At 33.3% G+C, this 19,630-nt stretch overlaps 1 protein-coding gene across 2 annotated transcripts in view; it reads left to right on the top strand.

Moving 5' to 3' along the window:
• Positions 1–7,492: 7,492 nt before the first annotated feature.
• Positions 7,493–19,630, top strand: part of LOC118186139 (uncharacterized) — a 104,206-nt gene continuing 92,068 nt past the window's right edge. Inside the window, exons 1-3 of one of the 2 annotated variants that reach the window (XM_085818599.1) lie at positions 7,493–7,698; positions 8,307–8,340; positions 15,074–15,183. Coding sequence is in view for 1 of the 2 variants with exons in the window: in XM_085818596.1 (XP_085674722.1) it covers positions 7,673–7,698; positions 15,074–15,183 (136 nt within the window). In the remaining variant the exon portion in view is untranslated. The remainder of the gene's footprint in view (positions 7,699–8,306; positions 8,341–15,073; positions 15,184–19,630) is intronic. The other variant, XM_085818596.1, reaches the window with a different exon arrangement.

Here is a 19,630-nt window from a genome sequence, read left to right as displayed (position 1 = left end):
GTACAATTGTAGTGTCGTTTTGCTTTCCAGTAATTACGAATCGAATCGGATGATGCTCTTCGATGGCAGCTGATACATCCAAGATCTCGAACCCGGGACATCTTTAACCCGTAACCTAGAAGAGCTGATGAATCCGGTCGAACGACAAGTTACCATTTCAACATCGACTGATCGAGAGCCATGGAGTGACGGGTAAATCCGGAAAGACCAGTTGGAAGACGGCAGTATTAACCCCATAACTGACTTAATGGTGTCCACAAACCGAAAACCTATCTGGAACACAGGACATTACGATCTACAGTCCTACAACAAAATATTAGGCTCTCTGAGTCTCACTCCATATTCAAAACGGCGGCTTGTACCGGAAATCCAATTGGATGATAGAAAGACTTTTCGATGGCAGCTGATACTTCCAAGATCCCGGACTCGAAACGTCTTTAATCCATTCAGGACCAGCGTCCCGTATACGCGACACAACGATTCCACTCCATTCAGGACCAGCGTCCCGTATACGCGACACAACGATTCCACTCCTACCAGCCCAGCGTCCCGTATACACGACTCAACGAATCTAGTCCTTCCAACCCAGCATCGCGTATACGTAACTTTAAAACGGAACGATTTATTTGAATTTTTAAAAGCCAGTAGATGGAGCTAAATGGTAACTGTTTTCATACGGCATCTGACCTTCATGTACTGGCATTAGTTTCTCTTTTGTGCTTCTAGTTCACAAATCACAGCTCTTTATATATAAGTGCGCCTATGAATTAAAGGAGCACAGGCGTTTTTGTTTATTTCGTTAAAAATTTCTTTCTTTCCTTTTTTTCGCTTTTTGTTCTTTGCTTTTTTTCATTATTAGAATGTGGGTAAGTGCATGCAGCTCTTTGTTTTCGTTTATGTTATTTTTTTTTTGTTTGTTTTGTTTGTTTGTTAGGAAAGTGCATTCAGCTGACTATAGCAGGTGTAACGTCACCGAACATCTGTGATGGAAAAACTCAAGACCAGTTGTCCTTTTTTCCATTCATTTTGAAATTTAATGTAAGCTTTCTTGGTTAATTAAAAAGTAACATTTCAACATTATTACGGAAGGGGAAAGACCATCAGCTTTCTCGGCGCATAATGCATGTTACTCATACGCATTTCTCAGGAAAGAGCCAGGGTTTTTGTTTTTCTTACTCTATTTAATAGGTCATTATATATAATGCCTTGAATGATTATTATATATAATGACCCAGGTATTGTGTATTTACTTTACATATAATGTAAATATATATAATGTATATACTGACGTGATCAGTAACGGATATCCCGCCAATGGGGAGTCTTTTCTTGATCACTTTCAGGTCATCGTTTCTAACATAAACCTGCTGTTACACAGTGTTTGAGGATGAAATATTTCTGGGTGTCTTTTGAAGAAGTTTTGGGACATGTGTTGAAGTTATGGTCAGTTTCGTTCCATTAGCCATGGGTAAGAGACCTTACTTAAAAAATTGTCCAAAATAACCGGACACTCCCCATTTTCGTATAACTGGAAGACATTTTCCGAAAATTTACTTTGACGTAAAAGGTAGTAAAGGAAGGAGAAAATGCGTTCTAAAACCAAGAAAACGCGAAAGGAAACAACGTAATTTGAGTGCAAAATATGCAATGTAGGACTGTGTGTCGATCATTGTTTTGAATTATTTCACACACAGCAGAATTTTTAAACTGGAATTTAATTACCTACAGGTAATTCTTGTTTAGTTTTTTTTAATTTCGTATTTGTAATTTTTTTCATGTTTTCATGTTATTTATTTCTGTGTGTATAGTTATGATTTTAGTATTTTGCTTGTTTAATTAATTTCTATTAATGTGATATTCTTTATATTAATGCACATTAAGAACAAGTACATTAAATACGCAACTTCAAAAATTGAAGTTATAATATCAAAATGCTGATTTTATACGATTTTTTTTTTTGTAAAATTAGGCTTAACTTTTGAAAATTCGCGGGCCGGTGGCTACGATCCATGTCAACGGATCCGGTCCCTTGACTGCGCTTAGTTCTCCGCGCGAGTCCTTAAGGGGTTAAAGAGCTACATAGCAGCTCTACAGGAGACCACTTCGGAATAATGAAGACTCTGCAGAGAGTTCGCGAGTACTTCTAATGAATTAATGCAGAGGAGACGTGAAAAATGGTGCTGATATTGCATTGCCTTTCCGAATCGGAAAGGACCAAAGAAAAGCAGCCGAGGCAAGCAACAACGTTACAATGTAGAAGCACCTTTTGAGCGTATCATCTTTGACATCCCGGGACATCTGCCACGAACTGCCGATAGCAACAAATACATCCTTGCTGTCAATGATTACTTCACCAAGTAGCCAGAAGCGTTTCCCTCTCCTGATCAGCAGGCTGTCACAGTAGCAGAGGTGATGACACAGTATTGGATTTCCAGCTTTGGAGTCCCTCTTCAGTTACATTCCGGTCAAGGAAGGAATTTTTACCTCGGCTGTAATGAAACAACTCTGCAAGCTACGGCATTGACAAAATCCGCAGTTAGACGACATAGTAGAGAAGTTTAATCGAATCATCCTTAATAATCTATAGTTGGTGGTTTCCAGAAACTAACACGGCTAGGAGAAGTTACCTTTATTTTTACTGGATTATTCCAGTGCTATCCACGAGACTACCGGTTAAATTCCCCATCTCAGATGCACTTCGGTAGTGATCTTCGTTTGCCTTCTGATCTTTTGTTTGGTCGCCCTCCGGATGCGCCTTCATCGTCTGAGGAGTACATTCAAGATTTCCAGGCACGGTTTGAAGTGACGCACAATTTTGCAAGAAAGCGAGTCATCTTGGCGACGGAGAAGATGAAAACCCCATACGACACGAGAGCTACAGGACATCGATTCAGAGAAGGAGACAAGTTGAGGTTGTAGAATCCAATTCGAGAGAAAGGACCCTATCCTAAACTACAGTCACCTTCGACTGGTCCATACACAGTCCTAAACAGGTTGAACGACATCATACTTCGGATCCGTAAGCAATCGAATTCTAAGCCCAAAGTCATTACGACAGGCTAGCTTCTTACTATGGCCATAGTACATAGTCTATAATGTAAAACGTATAGGACCATGATCCTATTTGTTTCTAAAATTTGTGAACTCATTTATTGATTTAGTATTTGATTCGTTTTAAGCTATTTATTGCAATTATTGTTTATGTTGTTTTTTATGTTGTTCTTTATTGTACTGTAATGTTTATTAATATTGATTATTGTATTATTGATGCTTTAGTTGTAAGTATGGCTTCCTGTCCAGGGATTGTACTGCTCAGAATGTGCAGTCATTGGAAAGGGGACAGTGTTACGAATTTTGCATTTAGATATCTAATTTTAGTAGAATTATAATTAAAATTGTTTTATTTCCCTGTGCAATACAGCGAGAGAGAAATTTTAAAAGAAAGCTAAAAGGAAAGTAAAAATACGGCAGCACGTGCATTTAACATTTAACCCTTTCAGGGGCGGTGGTTTCGCTTTGAAACCGCATTTTCAACATTTTTTTTTAATTTAGAAAATTTGGTTTTTTCCCCCTCGAAACCGCTGTTAAAATTAAATTACTTCTTAAAGCTGATAACAGATGGCAGCAGCAAACCTTTCTGGGCATCCATTAATTGATACGAATCATTCAAAAATATCTTCTTTTGCACACTACTCTTTTTGACCCATTTTAAAAACAAAAAACCCAAAAATTTTTAATTTTTCCACAATATATTTTATAAGCAGACATCAATGAGTAATGAAATGTCCTTAGTTCACAAAAAAAAAAGTAATGGAACCCTTTTAATTTTGAATGTTTTCATTGTGGTTTCAGTATGAAACCACCGCCCCTCTGGGACATCGAAGAAAGTATCAGATGACGCAGTCGCGAGATTTTTTTGCAGTTGTGTTTATTGCTTTCGGATCACTGCTGTAAACAGTTGCACAATATTTTAATTTGAGTGGCTTCAAAGATGAGGATTTATGGAGCTTTTGAGAGAGGGAAAACATTTCTTATTTTTTACAGAGACACAGAGCACACCGAAAAACTCTCACAGTTGCGTTTTTATTATGCTTCTCTTAGCGGTCGCTTTTCTCATGCTTCTAGTTCATAGTAAAATAATTGTATGCATCTTAATTTATTTTATTTTTACATATAATTTTCTTAGTTTTAAACATCATTTTTAAAAATATTTCATAGTTTTATGCAAGTAATTTAGTGCATTATTAGTTACTTTTTGTCTCATACTTTTTTGTTTCCTGTTTTAAATTTTTTATTTATAATTAAAAATGCGTGTTTATGCAAATATTACTTACTTCGTTAGTTGTTCAGTAATTTACTATAGTTTATTAAATTGCAGATTGTACTATATAATAGTATAATCTGCAATTTGGGTTACGTTCAGATACTTTTCAGCAAAGTAAAGATAAATAAGCAAATGTCTAGTCTTAAATGCTCTAGACGGGCGCTGGTTTCAAGGCGAAACCGGTCCCCTTTCCACAATAAAAATTTTTTTAAAAAACTCATTTATGTTGTCTATAGGTCCATTGCATGTCATTATGCTTACTTTTTCATAACTTTTAAAAACTCATAACATTGCGCCCCTGTAAATGAACATCTCGTAATTTGTACTGAAATTTAATAAATTTAACTGATTGCTGCGTTAGCTATAACCTTAATTACACCCTCTTATTACTTTGCCGAACTCTCAAGAAGTAGAAGTTACTAGAAATTTCTCGCGACCGATTGTAAGCTGTAAAAGGCTAAAGAGAGAATATCTCAGCTCAGTTGTTTACTCAGCTGCTGTTGTTATTGTTGATCCAATTAGCTTTCTCTTTAAATGTCCAGTGCATTGCGTTCTATGTAACGTTTTTAGTAGTTTAAAGTATAACTACTGATTATTACTGCGGGATATTGTGAGCACTTGTGCGAATATCTCTGAGGAAAATCCCAGCGTTCTGTTATATTTCTTTTGATAAGAATAAATTTTATTAACCTCTTATTGGATTTGTGCATTCAATCTATTGCGGACGCAACATGATCATTGATAAAACATTCCTTTATTTAATTAAATACAAAGTGTCTAACATTTTGAATACAAAATTCGGGAAGTTTGAAGATTTTTCTTCATTTTAGTAGATAATGAGCCCGTTTTAGATCCATTGGGATTGAAGCATAATTTAGAATTTTTTGGCTATGAAGGTTCTTAACTTTTTAACCAATGTCTGCAGATTAGCATGTATGAAACTTTTTATCCGCGGGGGCTTCAACACATGCTTTTCTCAAAATTCCAAAGAAGTGGCTGAAGCTTTCCTCCTTTCATAATGGATTTTTCATTAGGGAAATCTTTTAAAACAGAATTATTTGATTTAAGACTGACTTGCTTCCAATTACTTACTTCGGTTTTAAATGTTTCTTTTACACGTATGCAAATTTATGATGTTCTAAATCAGTTCAAATTCTGAATAACTTTACAAACCCTTTACTGATCTTGGTGTCGGAAAAGTATTTAGATGTAAATTTTTTTTAAATATCCTCATTTGCTCTTCAAAATGTTATGTTGACCATTCTTTTTGTTTCAAGAAAATTCCTGTAATTTATATTGATCATTTTCTTTGCTTCAAGAAAATTCCTTTGTCGAAAGATTTTCATTAGCTTTCTCACATTCTAATTAGGAAAAGAGTTTGTGGTTGCACCTCACAGTTGTAAGCTACAATTATGTAATTTTTACATTCATGTATTATGAACTCTTATTAATTATGTATTATTATTCACTTCTCACTTGAAATAAGTATCTTATTCGACGAACACTTGACAAGACTGGGATTAGACAGAAACATACATGAAAAATTTCTAATACAAATGTATATAAAATGTTTTTTAAGAAACAGCATTTATGAAAAGCTTCAAAAAAGAATTCAACTTTTTCAAGAAGCTTCTAGACAATAATATTGTTTGGGATCATGTACGAAAAACTTTCAAATAATCTCTTCGGTTATTCACTTTTGAAAAGCTTATAAAGCTATTAAAAATCTTGCCTGAACAATAATCATTCGATATTATTTAGAGCATCTTGCTGGGACTCTTTAGTTTTCATGCAAATATGCAGTGCTTAGGCAAAATAATTGATTTTCGTCTATCGCATTTAATTTTTGTCTGACTTGGATGGTGAATGTCTGTGTATTTCTATTTTAAGTTAAGCGTGCTGGTAATTTTAGTACAATTGAACATTATCGAAACTACCATTCTGTTAAAATAACTCTAGACTGTTATGAAAGCCACATCAATGATGAAAGTATTAATTTAATATCCGCTATGCCGACCATTCGTTATAACGTATCCAGAAATACAGAAAAAGTGTTATGCGGAAGTTTAAGCATATATTTACAGGGATGTTAATTACTTTATAAATTATATCGAACAAGATTTTATTATAGATATTAATAACCCTTATGCTAAGCTAACATACTCTTTTTATTTACTAGAAAATTTAACAGGTGGCAAAAATACATACTTCACGAATCTAGGAAGTTCTAGCAGAGAACATTCAGGAGTTCTGGTTCATTTGCCCCACGCTTGCCTCGAGAAAATTAGAACTTTTTACAAAGAAAGCTTGAGTACCAGTTTATCACCAATTATGACTACTAACCCTTATCACTAATGATTTGAAAGCGCTCATTACAACGTATCCTTTTTCTGTGTTATGCGAAAGTTTAAACATATATTTACATCGACTGTTAACTACTTTATAAAGGGCAGGGTATCGAAACAAACAAAAGTAGCTTCTTTCATTTTGTATTCAAATTTTCTTTCATTTGAAGTTTTGATGCGCATAACATAGCTTTACAACTTGTTTCCTTATTTTCTAAGGATCCCTTGGTGTATTATGTTTACATTTTATAAAAATGATATGAAATGGATATTTTAGTTAAATTTTAGAAACACGATTACTACTTAATTGAAGGCTGACCCTTATAATAACTTTATTTTATCACAGCAATCAAAAACGATAAACCGGTTCCAAAGTTTACATGCTTTTGGTCTTTGAATCTGTGAGGAATATGGATACTGCAATCTAAGGGTATGAGAAAGTTATGAAAGTTCCTTCATTTGTATGATATGACTTGACAGAATCAACACTAATAAAGCTGATGGATTTGAAATGGACTTGAAAATATAGAAAAATGATGGAGGTAAATTCTACAATTTAAGTCATATTCTTTTGTGTTACATAATTTTAATGATTCCTATGCCAATAAAGGTAAATATAAGTTTTAAGAATAAATTTTGGATTTCATTTTTAAAGTTATCATTGCGAATCAAATTTAGCTTGCAATTTCAATACCCTCATCTTTCTTTTAAAAAAAAATGGGTTTGCCTTGGCAGTTTTAGCACCGTATTCAAAGTACCGTAAGTAGAAATGATTGGAAATAACTGACGATCCGATTCAATGAACTTTGTGGCCTTCACCTTTACGAAGTAGATTCGCCTTTTGTAATCCAATATTTTTCAAATACGTTTGGCAACAATGTAACCGGCGTCCGAGGATAATTGTTTGATTCGGTGCTGTCTGCATTTGTTTCGAGATCTTAAAGTCTGTCGTATTGAACTCGGTGTAAAGGTTGAAAAGAGGCAAGTTCAAACAGAATCAGACATGAAAAGGCATAGCATTACTGCTAGGTATGAATATTCGTTTGTATTGAAGTTGTTGTATTGTGAGATGTCCGCGTAAATGGTTATCAGGATGGATATTTGGTTCTGCGGAGCCGTAACAAGTATATGATTTCTTTTAAAAAGAACATTATAAATGTATGTTTCTGCAAGAAATTAATAGATTATATTTCAGCCAAACGGTCTAAAGTTTGTATCAAATTAATATACTTATTTTGCAATTTTTTTTTTTTTTTTGAGAAATAAGTGTTGCAGGCAATTAAAAAGTAGTGTAAAACATGTTATTGTTATGGTTTTTCCGACTTTCATAATATATTTATTCCAAATTGACCTATAATGGTGGAATTCTTATTTAAAAATTGTATGTGCTCTGGGATTTTCTTCGCTTCACAAACTATGAAGACATTTAAAGTATATGATGTGTATCATGTTATATTGGTATTGCCATTTACATTTGATTATAACTTTGAAAGAACTTAAAATGTTTCCAATTTTTTCCCTAATTTTTATGCAAATTTGTTAATCATTATTATGCTTTATTGGTTACACTGAGTTTTAAAAGTGAATATGTATCCTTTTTTCTCCTTCTGCTTTCATTCTGTTTGATTGTTATTAAGACACTGGATGTGAAGCTCAGATGTATTTGTAATAGTAAGTACAGACTGTTAATTTTAATTACTTTATGATAAATGCTTCATTGCACTCCTATTTTTTTATGTTAGGCATAAAAGATTATCGCTTTCTCTCATTGCTTTTTTTTTTTTTTAATTTTTAAAGTACAGTTTGAGAGATATGTATTTCATTTTTCATTTGATGAAATATTTCTTTTAACATAGTACTTTCGTTTTAGTGACTGAAGTATAGATTTCAAGCTTGAAATCGTATACACTATCTATATATATTTTCAAAATCGCTTTTATAAAAATTCGTTGCTTTGCTTGATAAATGGAAGTTATATAGTGTTGCATCCAGTAACATGCATTCTGTATTTGTGAACAATATATATCAAATTAATATTCACTCAAAGAAACCTTTTTGTTTAGGTCACGAAATGAAGATAATGTATTAAGGAAGATTTTTTTCAGAGTGATGATATGCACTCTGACAAATACCTTCCAGACATATTTTAACTGGATGTTAGTCTGAAGTTATTCTTCTAGTTAGCAGTTGTATCCATTTTTTATGTTTTCGGTTGTTACATTTTTAACAGCAATATTTATCACATTAACTTTCTGTTTCTAAGTAGCTATCATTATAAGGTACTGTATTGTTAGTATCACAAAAATTGTGGTTCTTTTTTATCTTTCTCCAAAATGAACTTACCAGCTGGATTTTCCGATAGTCATTTTATTATAAATGTTAAGGAAACGTATAAAACTAAAGCTGAACTGGATCAGAGTCTCCGTGTTTAAAAATTTAAAGGTAATAATTAAATAAAAATAACAAAACTTATTTGCAAGCTGGAAATTGTAGCATTACTAACACAAGATTCATGGAACTTTTTAAGGCCCTCCAAGAACCTAAGAAAATATTTGGCAACAAAGATTTTTCTAAAATTACCTATTTGATAATTAGGTACGTTGATAACTGTAGATAAACAGAGATGCAGATGGAAAAGTTAATATCTTTTATTCCTAATATTCAAGGAATTTAATAACTATACTGACAATTGGAATTTATTATTTTATATTCTTCCAGTGAGTTGCTTTAACATTTTATATAAGTTTGCATTGATTGTAACCATTTATTTTACCTTCAATTCTCCATTCGTAACTGTTTCAGAAAATTACTCTAAATTTGTATGGTCTGAAACGAGCCTTCTATGGCCTGTGAACTCTCACTTGAAGATCACTCTTCACATAGTCCCCTAGTTCTCTCATCATCCAATCAGATATTCTCTTAACTAAATGACTCCTTCATTTCATGTGTGCACTTAGCTGAGAGATTCCTGCCTTATCACCAACGTAGCATTCAGCTCCTACCAGAATATCCTTATCTGACCTGAAATGGCTCTCTATTTTCATAGTTACTGACTTTACTCAAAATTATGAGCTCTTGTGCTATCGTATTTTGGAAGTCGTTGCTTTCAAATCATCATAATGCTATGATCATCATATGCACATGAATTCAGCCGTATAAGAATATAAACTAAATGTAAGTTGCGTTGTCTCATGAATCTTTTATTCTGCAATATGGCTTATCCTCACAGCCACTCAATTTTTTGTGTATGTACTCCGGTGTCCAGATCCACAAAGTTATACCTATGATTAACTTTGAAAGTTCGATATCAGCAGCTCTTATTTTGTCACTTTTATAAGCTTTCTGTGAGCTCGAGTATATTTTAGAACTTTCTTCAATGTTATCTTTTATCACTTGCAAAAGCGTTACTGCCATCCTCTCTCAAACTTTTATCATAAAACACTCACTTGTTTCCTTGCAAATGCTTCAAAACAAGTACTGCTTGGGGGTTATTCTCCTGCATGGTTTTTATATTTTGAGAAAAGGCTCTTGTCAGTTTTGACAATGAGGTTCATCCATCACGCACGTATGTGCAAAATTTATGACAAATTCAGTTTTTAATGCACATTTTTCACATATCGAAGCTGAGACATCTGAAGGTCATTTCTATTCCTCCTTTCTACCCTTCCTCACATCATGGAATATGCCAACAGGAAGTCATTTCCGTTTTTTTTTTTTTTTACTGTGCTTTTGTGCTACATGGCAGCTTTTTTGTAAAATTTACGATACGCGTGTGGTCGTAGATGAAAATTTGGAAAATATGTTTTTCCTCAAATATTTTGTAATTTTGTGTTATTAATTGCTGTGTATTATTTTAATTTGAATATATTTGGCTCTGTAAATTTTATATGAATTTTCATGGCAAAAAAAATATGTGCAACCAGCTGATTATGCTCACATTATTCAAGATTTATCTGATGAAGAAAAGGAAGAAAAGGAAACCTTTGGATGGGAGAACAATAGCGATTTCCATTCCTTATTTTCTTTTATTTCTATTTTTTGGAAATAAATAAAAATATTAAAGTTAGTTTAAAGTGCGTATTTGTAACCAGTAAGAAGTAAATTTCCTTTCAGAAGTAAGTAATGCTAAACTTACTTTTTTCCTACCAAGGTGTTTTCCTTTTTTATTTGTCTATACTTGCCTTTGATGAATATTAAAATTGGCTTCGATTTTAAAATATAATTATTAAATAATAAATTTGAAATTTTCTATAATGAAATACATCATTGCATTTCCATCTCACTAACATAAGAACTTAAAAATTATTTACTTATATTTGAATATGATATCATTTGTATTTTGCAATAATAAGATTAATATTTTATTTCTTAACAAATTTATTATCAATATTCACTCATTCCTGTCATTTTTCGTGCCAATAACGGATGTCGTAAAAAATACAATGCACGCGTGCTCATGTAAAATTGCCAAGCGCATGTTCTGGAAGGTTAAATAACTATTCCAACTGATAATAGCCGATGACCCAGATAGATACGTTACTCAAGTGAGCGATTATGAGACTGACATGCTGCCTACTGCGCTACCTAGGCTTGTTGTTTTGGGGTATCCATGACTGAGCATTATTTCACTGAAAAAAATAGCCTAGATATATTGTATAAGAATGGTAACACAACAGGCCACTGAGTAGGCTTTATTTTCTTCATACTTATTGTAAAATTGCTGGGGAAAGTTAGGGCATTTGGCTATTTTAAATAGCTGATTGTAATAAAAGTTTTCCGCCAACAAACTTTTTTTTAATAAAGTTAAAAGGAAAAAAAAAAAAGGCATGAAAGCAGTACTTTTAGTGTGGGTAGTAATCGGCATCCAAATATAGGATTTTCTGCCAACAATTTGGTAGTTTTTCAAAGCCTTCGGCCGAATAACTTGGCAGCCACAAGTCCAAACACAGGTCAACCTCATTTCAGATGTCCTGTGCAAAATGGAAAATAGCACCAGCAAGATGTAGCTACAAGTGTCAAAAAAGGTAGAAGTCCGAAGGAGCGATGTCGTAGCTATATGATAGGTGTGACAAAAGATCCCATTTGAGTCTGTACAGAATCCAGTCAGTGAATGCAGACACATATGCTCTTGCATTATCTTGATGGAACATTAGCTTTTTTGCACCGGATTTCAGTTTGACATTTTTCTTTGATAGCAGCGTCAGCACGGACTAGTATCTCGTATTACACTTTACTGTCGAGGGTTGTACCTTTTTCCAGATAATCTTTTTGGATAATACCACAGCAATCCCACCAGACACAAAGCCTGATCATTTTGTTGGTCAAATTGCGCTTTGCGACGTTGTCAACGGCCTCACCGGGTGCAGACCAACCTCCCTTTTTGGCCTGTGTTGTTGAAGTAAATCCACTTTTCATTACGAGTGATGATCTGGTCTAGAATTTTCTCCTTATCTGCTTAAGTCAGCTCATGCAGTACACAGCGATTGAACTTGTACGTCAAGATTATGTGAGGCATAGCATGACTGATGGAATGGCAAAATATCTAACTCCGTAGCAAGCTCTCGAGTGATTGCATTCTGATCTTCTTCCTTAAGTTCTGGCAGGTGGGTCTCGTCAACATCAATAGACTGCCAGAGCACTCTGCTGCTTAAATGTTATAGTCCTTGTTTTTAAACTTTCAGTACTAAACCTTCACAGTGTTATATGATATACCATTAGTACCTAGAGCTGTACACCTAGTTTAGTGACATTCTGTAGCTGACTTTTTGCTACAGAACTGGAACTAAATAAGGGTTCTAATCTTGTAGCTTGATAGTTCCATTTCAGACACCTTGTGCTTAATAAACTAATAATAATGACAGTTTTTTACAAATTTCATAGCAGAATTCTAAAGAAAGTGTTTTTCTTTCAAATGCCAAAAATTGTTTGACAAAATGATTAAACATGCGAACGCAAACTGTTTGCACATACTGTATTTGAGGTAGTGGGAAACTTTTGTTAAAACCCAATATCTTCCCAGCTAGTGATACCATATGAAGAAGCTATTTGGCATTTTGCAGTAAAAGTAGAATTTGTTTTCCTATTGGTGTGCCTCAAGTTATGAACATTCTATTATTGCCACCTAAGGCTAAAGATCACTGAACTGTATTGCATACTGCTATTAAGGGTAACTTAAATTTCTTGAGTACTGTCCTATACTCATTTCTCTACCTAACTCTATTACATACTTTCCTATATTCATTGGATTAAATACAGTTGCATTAGTTCTGGTACAGTACAAAGTACAAGATCCGGACTCGTCGGGACTTTCGTGATTCCGGATTTGGGATTTTTCCGGATATTAGATCATCAGTTTAAATCTAGTAAGACAGCATGTAGAAATTATAAAATTAAAAATATGAAATTTCAATTTATGAAAGAATGAAACATTTATGATCTAAAGGGTACCAAAATTTAGGGGGAATAAAACAACTTACTATTTATTTGTTTACATTATTAAACATTTCCTTCAGTGTAAGTTATTTAAATTGCTTTGTTTTTGTGGTAATACTTTCACTTTATTTCTTGGTTAATTACACTGTTGAAGTCCTGTAATTGCTGTGTCGAGAATCCCGACTAATTTGTCAATCGAAATTTTTTCATTTTCAGCAACTTCTCTGTACCTTTCTTCACTATCGGTAGCGGTATTTTCTGGATTTAGAACCATACTACAGATTTGGCCATCCATTAATTTATTTATGATTGAAAAGCATTGTCATCACAATGAAAAGCTTATTTTATATCATCTTCATTTATTACTACTTCTCCACATTTCTTTACAGAATCAGTTAATTGGCATATTTCACCTTTGGTTTGCGATATCTGAAAACCTTTAAAATTTGCGCCTATCATCATAAAATTTAGCTGTTGTTCACTATACATATTTGCCTATGTATTGTGAGATTGGCCACAAGTTCTTTCCCTAAATTTTATCTCACTTCTATCGCGTACTGAGACAGTTAAGCTTGAAATGTATCGCTTTAGTTATTTATTATACTTATGTCTATTTCTTGCACATGTTTATATGAATCCTGAATAAATAAAGGCTTGTCCTGAATACTTTAATTCCCACATATACTTAAGGTTTATTAAGGCTAGATATCTTTCCTATATTCATTGGATTAGATACTGTTGCATTAGTTCTGGTACCTGATGCAGTCTCTGTGGGTCCTAAATTCTGCTACCGAGCACCTGACTTTGTCTTCCCTAAATTCTGCTGCCCGGTGCGTCCATATGAGCCATGGTACTTGTTCTGGGTTTATATGTGAATAACAAATTGGTTACTCTTAATTCAAATAGCAATAAATTTAATCTTTTGGCCTATGAGTATAATTAACAAAATCTATTTTTAGCATATGGAAAGATATTTTTGTTACATTTTTCCTCATCAACATTTCTTAGCTTGTTGAACTTAAATCTGTAATCATCGTCAAGCATCAATACAATTCAACATAAAAGGTTACCATGCTCTTTTATTCAATTACTACCATAAAAAAATTGTTTAGTCATCGCTACATGAGACATTACTCAAGTTGTCATGTGTTGATAAACATGCAATGATGAAAGCAAAATATAATGAATAAAGATTCACCAGGTTGGCATCAGGGGTATAAAATATTAGTAGGTGTAAAATCAATGATGCCAAGCAGATACGCATCTATGGATCCAAATTATTGATCATAGAAATTTATGTTGAAATGATTGCTTCTTCAATAATGAGGTAGTGCCGAAGTGAAATTGAGAATCAGACTCTCCATATGTTTTATTATGCGCAGAGGAGGGGAATCAAATCGTGGCATTTGAGAACGCATGCGTAAAGCATACAAAAGAAATTTTAAGAAAAGTTGTTGGTGACCTTGGGGTCCGGGTTTTAGATCATTCCGAATATTGGACGTCTGGATCAGACTTTATACTGTAATAGTCACTGGTCTATTATAAGTAATAAAGTGGTTTTTGGATATACAGATCCATTTCTCAAGGTTATTTAGAAACTGTCATCTTTCTTCCTTTGCTGTTTATTTTCTATATGTTATTGAATTACATTTTGTGTCGTTATCATGCCAGCAATATTAAATCTGAATTAACTGGTGTCTTTCTCTCTACCAAAGAAGTAGGTCTTTCAGATGCCCATATTTTGTGTAAATCTTGTATCAAAGCTTCTTTACAGTTAGTTGGTATTCACCCAACTGCAGTTTGCCATAGTAATTCCTGTTTTGAATTTTGCCCATGATATGCCTTCTTTGATGCATTTTGGTGGACTGCTATTAATTTGAATAATATCCCACCAAAGTCATTGATATCTGAAATGCATGTTTTCTCTAATTATAGTGAAACGATACTGGTTTAAAAATTTGTTTATTTCTAGGAGACCAATTGATGAGAATGAGCAAAATCAGCTCAGTGAGAAAAAACGGTTGAAGGTTGCGCATGAAGGGGAAGATGAACAATTACTTATTGAAAATCAATTAGATGCAGGTAAAATTGCCAAAATCTTTAGTTTTTCTTAATTGACAATATTGCTGTATTAATTTTTGCAATAAGTAATCTATTTAATGCATTATATTTATGTTTTTATTATTTATGAATGCTTTGCTTTTGCTATTAATTCTCTTATTTAAATTTATCCATTAATGAACTGCTATTACAGTCAAAAGTCGTTAATTCGGACACCCATAATCCGGACCTCAAAGCTACAAACTTTCTGCGCATGCATCGAGTTGACGCATGCGCGTAACAGACCTTTACGGCTGCTAACATGCGTGTGCACATGTGCATAATACGTTTACGCATGCATGTTTAATGTATAATGGATGGTATAAGCTAAGCTAAAATTATCTATTTCAGTTAATGTTGCAGATAGCGTTGTTCCTTAATCTTCGAATTGGATCCGGCTTATTATTTTTTGCAGACTGTTAGAGCAATTTTATAAAAGTAAGCTTGAACTTTCGATTATGTCAAATAGAATTTCCGATATATATTTACTAATATGTAAAGGATCTACAAAGCGAAAGTATGTTTCGAAGTCCATTAAACAAAAAGTGGAATTGCTGCAAAAAATGGATAAAGGCATATCCTTTGATTATCTAATCATTCCAAAATATGTTTATCAATTTCACGCTGCTCTGTGGCCGGGGGGGGGGGGGAACGCCGCGGCGTGCAATGAATTGGAAGTTGATCTGTCAGCACTATCCTTATCTTCAGGGCAGATGTTTTTATTTTATTTGGCTTATAATTTCTTACTAAATGTAGTATTTCATCTCGATGTACTCCATCTTTGATATGATTTAAATCAAGTTCCTCGTCATTATAAATCGCTTCCAATAGTGAAGAAAGTGACACAGAGGTTATTGAAAACGAAAAAATTTCGATTGACAAATTAGTCGGTATTCTCAACACAGCAATTATAGGACTTGAACAGCGGAACTTTGTAACTAAACAAGAAATTATGTCTGTTTAAAAGAATTAAAGAGAAAGTATTATCACATGAAACGAAGCAACTTAAACAACTTACATTGAAAGAAATGTTTAATAAAGTAAACAAATAAATATTAAGCTTTTTCTTTTTGTAAATTTTGATACCCTTTAGATTAGATCATAATTGTTCTTTATTTCATAAATTATGGTTTCATATTTTTAATTTTATAATTTCTGCATGCTATCTTACCAGATTTTAAACTGATGATCTATAATCCGGAATCGCTGAAGTCCCGACGAGTCCGGATTAACGACTTTTGACTGTATACGGCAATTAAACATTTTATGGTCAATAAACGTTAAGTTATTTTTCTGTGTTCTGTTAATGGGCCAATGCCAAGGCTTGCCTTTTCGAATGTGATCTAATACAGTCAAAAGTCGTTAATCCGGACTCGTCGGGACTTCGGCGATATCGATTTTTCCGGATTATAGATCATCAGTTTAAATCTGGTAAGATGGCATGCAGAAATTAAAAAATTAAAAATATGAAACCGTAATTTATGAAATAAAGAACAATTATGATCTAAAGGGTATCAAAATTTACAAAAAGAAAAAGCTTAATAGTTATTTGTTTACTTTATTAAACATTTATTTCAATGTATAAGTTGCTTCATTTCAAGTGATAATACTTTCTCTTTAATTCTATTAAACAGACATAATTTCTTGTTTAGTTACAAAGTTCCGCTGTTCAAGTCCTATAATTGCTGTGTCGAGAATACCGACTAATTTGTCAATTGAAATTTTTTCGTTTTCAATAACCTCTGTGTCTTTCTTCACTATCGGAAGCGAATTATAATGACGAGGAACTTGTTTTAAATCATATCAAAGACGGAGTACATCGAGATGAAATACTACATTTGGTAAGGAATTATAAGCCAAATAAAATGAAAACATATGCCCTGAAGATAAGGATAGTGCTGACAGATCAACTTCCAATTCATTGCGTGCCGCTGCGGCGTTCCCCCCCCCCCCCCTGCTGAGCAGCGTGAAATTGATAAACAGATTTCGCATTTCGAAACATACTTTCGCTTTAGATACTTTACATATTAACAAATATATATCGGAAATTCTATTTGATATAATCGAAAGTTTACTTTTATAAAATTGCTCAAACAGTCTGCAAAAAATAATAAGCAGATCGAATTTGAAAATTAAGGAACAACGCAATCTGCAACATTAACTGAATTAGATAATTTTAGCTTAGCTTGTACCGTCCGTTATACGTTAAACGAGCATGCGTAAATGTTTTATATGCGCACACGCACATTCGCAGCCGTAAAGGTCTTACGCGCACATGTAAACGCCTATGCGCATTCGTCAATGCGACGCATGCGCAGAAAGTTTGTAGCTTTGAGGTCCGGATTATGGGTGTCCGAATTAACGACTTTTGACAGTATCTTCAAATTTGCAGTTATATTTTTCACAAGATGATGGTGAGTTTTAATCAAAGTTCAATCTGGGCTTTTAAGCATTCATTTAAAAAATAAGAATTACAGTGTAGTTAGATAGTTTTTTTTTTTTTTTTTTAAAGGGAAAGATTTAGTATACCTAGTCAAAAGTATGATAAATACAGTACACAATAAAAAAGCAGAGGTTTTTAGTATACTTCATCTTAAGTATATTGAAAACTTTCACTTTTTTATTGTGTACTGTTTTTAATTGTAAGTTTTATATTTGAATTCATATTGAATCTTGACTTTAAAAAGGACATGGAGAAACCATTGCATTTTCTTGTAGTATTGGGTGTATGCAAAATTTATATAAAATGTGAATTTCAAATGGAGACTTGATAATATGAAATAAATCGGTGTTTCATATATTTATTAGAAGCATATTTTGATTGCATTGACAAACTTAAATATAATACAGTATTGCATAAAAAAGTGTTCTGAGAGTTTTTCTTTTGTGTCTTGTATCTTTACGTTGTGTAAAAACACAGTAGTACTTCCTGTAAGGGACACCTCTATTGAAATGACGATTCTGCTGATACCAGGCCTCCTTGAATACGGACCTTAATGTGTATTTGCCTCTTATTAAGGGAACTAAAAAAAAAAAAAAAAACTACTCTTATATACTCCCTCGGTTGGCGAGAAACTCCACTGCACCATATTACTATCTAAATTTGTCTACTTTTCAAAGCCTAAAATGTCTGCAAAAACCACGTTTTTAACATACAATTTACACCAAAAATTCGAAACCAAAACAAAAAAATTAGATAGCAAAATCATAAAGTTATTGACCTGTGATTCCAACCACTTTTTGGTTATTACTAAACTAATTGCTAAAATTTCATTTGCCTGAAAGATACAGGAAGAGAGGCAAAAAAAGTTTAATTGTGAAAAGCTGAAAAATGAGGCAATTGAATGAAATTTCCACTCGGGGAGAACTAAGATCTAAAAACGTGGCCAAACTGGAAACCGTGGAAAATAACTAACTATTTTAGATTTTTAATTGTATAATTTCTGCATATCGTCATACTAGATTTAAAATCTAAATCGCTGAAAAATCACTGAAGTCCCAGTGAATCTGGATCTCAGATTTATACTGTATTTGTATTAATTATTAAGGACGAAATAATATACGTGATCAATATCACCATCAGTTACAGCTATCAGTGGCAGTAAACAACTTAATTTTACTGAAAATACAGTTGGGCTTTTTCTCCATACTTGCTATATACAGGGTGCATCAGTACAGCAGTGACAAACTTTCAGGAGAGATGGAGTACATCTAGACAATGAGAAATCACATAGCAATGGATGGTCAGAAATGCTTTCTGGGCACGGTAGTGATGACCCAAAAATCAAGAAAGAAAGGACATGAATGGGGGTGAGAAAACATGTTTATTACTCGGAATACAGCAAAAGGAAAGAAAAACAACAAAGAGACAATGATCGTCATCAAAGAAGGTGTTCAAACTTATGATCTGGGCCATGATACAACTGTGCGTCATGCATCTTCCATGCGATCTATTCATGATGTAAATCTACCATGAGGCCTGCATCATGGTCCTGGGTCGTAATTTCAAACACCTTTAATGACAATCATTGTTTGTTTTTGTTCTTATTTGTTGGTTTCTGCTGTACTAAACATAATAAAACACTTTTTATCTCACTGTTTGTGTCCTTCCTTTTTTTTGTGTTTTGTGTCGTCACGACCGCACCAGGAAAGCTTTGCCAGCCATGCATTATTATGTGATTTCCCATCGTATAGGTGTACTCTGTCTCTCCTGAAAGTTTTGTCACTACTGTACTGATACACCTTTTATAATTGGCGATTAAGCATATATACATTTTTGAAGAAGTTCTAAACTTTTCAAGCACTTGATCTACAAAATGGTATTTTAATTTGGACTTTGTAATAGCCAATGACTTAATTGAAAATTTGATCTAAAATAATCCAAAAGGGATTTTGGCTGAGAATTTTTTTAAAGTGACTGTAAATTTAA

Source organism: Stegodyphus dumicola, chromosome 6 (assembly GCF_044657685.1).
Source record: "Stegodyphus dumicola isolate Sdum_Otavi_A_Nest chromosome 6, ASM4465768v1".
In the NCBI taxonomy this organism is placed as follows: domain Eukaryota; kingdom Metazoa; phylum Arthropoda; class Arachnida; order Araneae; family Eresidae; genus Stegodyphus; species Stegodyphus dumicola.
This window is presented reverse-complemented; position numbering and strand designations above follow the sequence as displayed.